This window comes from Mauremys reevesii, linkage group 21, assembly GCF_016161935.1.
Source record: "Mauremys reevesii isolate NIE-2019 linkage group 21, ASM1616193v1, whole genome shotgun sequence".
Taxonomy (NCBI): Eukaryota; Metazoa; Chordata; order Testudines; family Geoemydidae; genus Mauremys; species Mauremys reevesii.
The window spans coordinates 5,077,448-5,083,447 of record NC_052643.1 but is presented as its reverse complement, the minus strand read 5'-3'; the positions used below and the strand labels follow the sequence as shown (position 1 = coordinate 5,083,447).

The 6,000-nt window shown below is 45.5% G+C and overlaps 1 protein-coding gene across 3 annotated transcripts in view; it reads right to left on the bottom strand.

Moving 5' to 3' along the window:
- Positions 1-3,065: 3,065 nt before the first annotated feature.
- Positions 3,066-6,000, bottom strand: part of IGSF21 (immunoglobin superfamily member 21) — a 256,335-nt gene continuing 253,400 nt past the window's right edge. For all 3 annotated transcript variants that reach the window (XM_039509529.1, XM_039509528.1, XM_039509530.1), the window contains exons 9-10: positions 5,591-5,629; positions 3,066-3,316 (exon numbers count right to left, since the gene is read on the bottom strand). In XM_039509529.1, coding sequence (XP_039365463.1) covers positions 3,243-3,316; positions 5,591-5,629 — 113 coding nt within the window. In that variant the 3' untranslated portion in view covers positions 3,066-3,242. The remainder of the gene's footprint in view (positions 3,317-5,590; positions 5,630-6,000) is intronic.

Below are 6,000 nucleotides of genomic sequence, written 5' to 3'. Positions count from 1 at the left end.
TAAACAAAACCAAGGGGGAGAAAAAAAAATCGCAGGTGTCAGAACAAGGAAATTAAATATTCATTTCCGAGCAGGGTTTCTTCATGGACCCGAATGAGGCATCATGAATAAATGATGCTGGCGCATAATTAAGGCATTTTGTTTGTCTATTAAAATGAGTTTTCAGGAAGTGACCTTTGTTAGTGCTCCCCTCCCCCCTCCCTTTCGACTAGCGGCTGCTTTTTATTTTACTATCCTGCTAAGCATGTGTTAGCGCCTCAAGCTGGTTCGTTGGCACCAGCCTGCAGGTGCCACTCCACTAAGCTCCAGCCCAGGCTTTACCGCCAGCTGTCCTGGATCTAGGGTGACCAGACAGCAAGTGTGAAAAATCAGGATGTGGGGTGTGTGGGGGGAGGTAATATAAGAAAAAAGCCCCCCAAATCAGACCTGTCCCTATAAAATTGGGCCATCTGGTCACCCTACCTGGCGCTACTTAGTCAGCACTCACGCCTGGCTAAGGTGCTGGCATCGGCCATTGTCTCCAGTGGCTGAGGACTTGAGTGAAGGGGTAGGTCTGGGGTTAAGTCTCTGGGCTGGGACTCAGGGGATTGGCATGGCATGGACTTTGGGCCAGCCCCTCAATCTCGCCTCTCAGCTACGATGGGGCGAATAATACCTGTGCACGCCCCTTCTTGGTCTGTCTTGACTATTTAGTTTGTAAGCTCTTTAGGGCAGTGGTTGGCTGTGTTCGCTGCCTGGCACCATGGGACCTTGATCTTAGTCAGGGCTGTCAGGTGGACCTGGTTGGGAATGTTTTTCCATAGACTCTGGAAGGGAAGTCGCGAGGTCATCTAGTCCAGTCCCCTGCACTCATGGCAGGACTAAGTATTATCTAGACCATCCCTGACAGGTGAATCATAGAAGATTAGGGTTGGAAGGGACCTCAGGAGGTAGCTACTCCAAGCCCCTGCTCAAAGCAGGACCAATCCCCAGCTAAATCATCCCAGCCAGGGCTTCGTCAAGCCTGACCTTTAAGGAAGGAGATTCCACCACCTCCCTAGGGACCCCATTCCAGTGCTTCGCCACCCTCCTAGTGAAATAGTGTTTCCTACTATCCAACCTAAACCTCCCACACTGCAACTTGAGACCATTGCTCCTTGTTCTGTCATCTGCCACCACTGTTTGTCTAACTTGCTCTTAAAAAATCTCCAATGATGGAGATTCCACAACCTCCCTAGGCCATTTATTCCAGTGCTTCACCACCCCAACCGTTAGGAAGTTTTTTCTAATGTCCAACCTAAACCGCCCTAGCTGCAATTTAAGCCCACTGCTTCTTGTCCTAGCCTCAGAGATTAAGAAAAATGATTTTTCTTCCTCCTCCTTGTAACAACCTTTTACATACAGTACTTGACTGAGAGGGGACATGATAACAGTTTTCTTCTCTTTTCCAGACTGAACAAACCCAATTTTTTCAATCTTCCCTCCTCCCTTATGTTTTCTAGACCTTTAATCATTTTTGTTGCTCTTCTCTGGTCATTCTCCAATTTGTCCCCATCTTTCCTGAAATGTGGCACCCAGAACCAGACACAATACTCCAGCTGAGGCCTAACCAGCCAAGAGTAGAGCGGAAGAATTCCGTCTCGTGTCTTGCTCACAACGCTGCTGCTAATACATCCCAGAATGGATCAGAACCTGCCCTTTCATTGCAACTGAAATTGTTTGTGGGAAAGGGCCATGTGTGACACTTTATTTTTGACTGAAACAAAGTTGAAACCAAGGCTTTTTGACGGTCAATATTTTGTTTCGCCGTTTTTCTAAACCAAGTCCGGATTTCTGGCTCAAAAGGATGTTTTGTTTAGAGCCTTAAGCTAATTATAGAAAACAAAGCAAACAAATCAACATATACAAAATGTTTTGATTGCCCAGAACCAATAAATAAATAAAATAAAATTGTCCTTTTTGGTTTGCAAATGTTTTCAGGATGTTGGTTAGTCACCCTGCCTCGGGAACACTTTTCTATACATTAGAAATGTTCATGAGACTGGCAGGGCCGCTCGGGGGTGGATGGGAATTGGGACAATATCCTCCAGGTCCCGGAGTGATCCGGGTCTTCGGCAGCATTTCAGTGGTGGTGGGCCCTTCAGTGTTGCCAAAGACGCGGAGCGACCGAAGGGCCCCCTGCTGCCGAAATGCCGCCGGGTGAGTACAAGCGCTGCAGCTCCCTCGCTTTTCCCCAGGTCCCCTGAATCCTCTGGGCAGCCCTGGAGACAGGAAAACAGGTTCTCATGCAGCTCTCCCTCTGCAGGGGCGAACATCGCAAATGTAATAAAGAACAACAAACGCACATGGAATATGTACAAACTTGGGTACTCAGCAACCGCGGGTTAAAGAATCTGCCCTTGGCCTCAGAATTGGCCTCTGTTTTGTACTAAACAAACGCTTACCATTCGTTTGTTCTCCTCTGCTCGCAAGAGCCCAAAGGCCAAGCATTAAGGGCAGCAAACAGATTCTGATTTCAAGCCAAGTATATCATGCCTGGGGTAACTCCACTGAAAGCCACGGGGTTATGGCACAGGCGGATCTGGCCTGATCTGCAGTGAGGGAAACGGAGGCAGAGAGGTTTGCACGTTTTCCAAAGCGGCCCCAGCTTTTGAGTAAATAACGTAAGGCACCCGGTGTCTGATTGTCCCCAGGGCTGAGCACCTTTACCTCCAGCTGCAATCAATGGGAGCTCAGCACATCTGGAACGGTGGGGTGTGAACCCAAAATCAGTGGCTACCTCTGAAAATTTCGACCAAAACGACTTGTCCAAGGGGTCACAGAATTGGTGACAGAACTGGGGCTAGAACCCAGCCGTCCTCGCTCCCAGCCCCATCTTCTGTTAGACTTTCTGCCTCCGTATGGCTAGATGGGGTGACTTTTGCCAACATCAGTGCCTAAACTGCGTCTGCGAAATATGCGCCTGGATGCATTCCCTGTATGTGTAATTACCGGCTCTTGTTTTTGCATGTGCAAGGACCAGACTGCCCTTTCTACAGGCCAAGGATTGCACATGGCAAATAATAGGCGCTGCCTTTTACCAGGGGGACATTTTTTTTTCATTTTAATTAAATCGACCGAGGAAGCCAAGACACAGACAGGACAAGACTGTAAATAGTTTAGAAAAAGAAAAAGAAAAAAAAAGAAAAGAAAAGAAAACCAATTGACGGAGATGTAAATGCTGGGTGGAGCTGCTCAAGGGAGGAGGACGACGAGGCAAGCCTTCACGTCAGCTCCAGGATCACTGTTAGGGTGAGCATCAAAATTAGCCTGAAGCCGCTGTGGCTGGTCGCTGAACCTAGACAAAGCAAGGAAGGGTTAGGGTTGGCGATGTGGCGACCAATGGTGTCCTGTAGCAAACAAAGAGACTGTTTCTATATCTCTCTATATAGCGCCAGGCATGGCGCCTTACAGACAAACGGACCAGATTCCGATCACAGTCGTGCCGCTGTAAATCTGGAGCAACTCCACTGATTGCAGCGACTTTAATCTGGATTCCCACCAATGCTACTGGCGTTTAATAGTCATGACTTGTATCATGTTAGTAGCTGGGGGCCCCCAACTGAGATCAGGGTCCCATTAGCTTTCCAATCACATAGCAAGACACACTCTTGGCCCCCAAAGAGCCTACAGTCTGACTAGCCAAGACAAAGGGTGGGAGAATGGAGGCGCTGGTATCCCCATTTTGGGGACGGTGAAACTGAGGTCACACATGAACTGAGCCAAGCGCTCCCAAATCCCAGTCATGTCCCTTAACCACAAGATCAGCCCTTCTCACAGTGGTTGGTTCAAGATCAGAATCTGGCCCAGAGCCCTGCCCTGAGGTGCTGACATGCTAAGATATGATAGTTGCAAAACGGCTGTAAGTGATACACAGCTGTAACTTGCGCTGCTTCACTGATCTGGCATTCACTGGGTGTGCCAAACCAGTGCAGCTTAAACACTGGAGGAGAGGAGGTGTCTGTGCTATAGGAAAACCAAGTAAGTGGAGGGTATAAGGTAATGCAGAATCCTACCCTGCACCATCCCCAGGGCTACCAGGGCCAAATTTAGCAGTGTCAGAACTAGGCACAACCCTTACTGGGGCAAATTCTCTGCTCCATGTACAGCTGGCCGGGAAACGCTTTTCTCGACTCATGAGAGTTTAAAAAAAAAAAAAAATTCCCATCCTGAACTGGGATGAAAAGTCAAAAATCTTAATCATGTTTCCAAACCAAAAATCCAAAATGGTTTTCGGGTCAGATCAATCAAAGCGTCTTCTGTAGATAATTTTGAAATGTTCCATTTCAGTTTTCACTTTTCTTTTTGGTTTATTTTTCTGCTAAAAATTTCAAAATGAAATGTATAGCAGAAAAATAAAGTAGTTTTGAACTGGAAAACAAAACTTTTTGTTTAGAAAATGTCAAAACACATCCCATTTTGACAATTTCAACCCCCTCTCCCCCCCCAATTTTTTTTTCAAAGCAAGAGTTTTGATGAAACCGAACCTGTACTGCCAACAGTTTTGGCTTTGACGCACCAACGTTTTCTGACAAAAAATATATTTTGTCAGAAAACTCCCCACCTGCTCTTTTGAGGAGTTCCCACAATGCCTCGGGGTAGGGAGTGAACACTACTGCAGGAAGCAGTGTAATTTGTGCTAGAAAAGGCAGGCTGGGGGCTGGAATACCGCAGATTGCAGTGAGAATGGAGGAGAGCGGATTCAGGAATGATTTTTCCCCCCCTTGTGAAAAATCTGGATGAAAACCCAAAATTTTCATTTTCTGAGAAATTTTACGGCTTTTCATCAAGAAACAAACTCCAGAATTGATTCCCCCCTCCCGCCCTCAATTTTTGGATCTTGTTTTTTCAATGAGAACCTGAAAAAGTAATTGACAAAATGGAATTTGGTTTTTCGTGGAAACTTCCGTGCTGTCAAAAATTACTTTTTTTTCCATTGGGAAAAAAGTTTAGATGAATTTTTTTTTGACCAGCTCAAGTGATGATGTTGAAAAGAAACTTCTTTGTCTATACAAAGGAACAACCATCATAGTCAGCATAGGTTGTCTTGCTGCTTATTGACCGCTAGTGGTTCACCAGCTGATTAGTAACACTACGGATCATAATATAGACCAGTGGTTCTTAACCTTTACTGCAGCCTGCACCCCTTTGGTTCTCAAAGTATGTTCTCATACCCCTTAAACGTAGATTTTTTTTTGTTTGTATATTACGGTAATTGTTAAAAAGCGTATGATGTTAATAAATCCATAGATTTGATGAAACAAAGCAGTTGTACTTACGTGCGTGTGCTTAATTTGTGTTTTCGATGATCTACCTTCTAAAAAAAATCTGGCCTGTCTCGCGCCCCCAGAAAGGGCATCTCGCACCCCTAGGGTTATAACTCCTGGGTTATAAACTGTCAGAAAATGTTTGGTTCCTTGAGGCATGGAAGATTCCCCAGACTAAACACACAGTTTTATCTATGCATGGCCTCCTAAGAACATGAGGTGTTCAGTGCTCTTCATCCACCCCAGAGGCAACTCAGAAATTAGCTGTAATTTATGATGAAATGCAATATAAGATCCCAACTTACCATTTGAGTCCTCTGTTCCTCTTGGAATATTTGGGTTTTCTAATTAAAACAAAATATACACAGATACTAATTAGAATTAGATGTTAATTTCAGATGGGATAACATCAAAAGGACCTTTCAAGTGCACATATATCTCGTGGGATACAGAAAGCTAATGTCTCTTTCACACCACTGTTGCACTCTGCCTTTCTCGATAACAAGGGTCAGTCACTGATCAGTGCCCAGCGAAGTGAGAAACCCTAAAAAGGGTGATCTTGGGCAGCTCTGACTCTCTGGATTTTCTTTCATTGCCGAGTTTCGTCAGCAGGAACAGAATCTCATCTCTCTAGCTGCTCCTGACTGCAAGTCAGAGAGGAATTTGAGGTTGGATTTTTTACTCAAGATTTTGTGTCTCTTTCTCATTTCTAGAC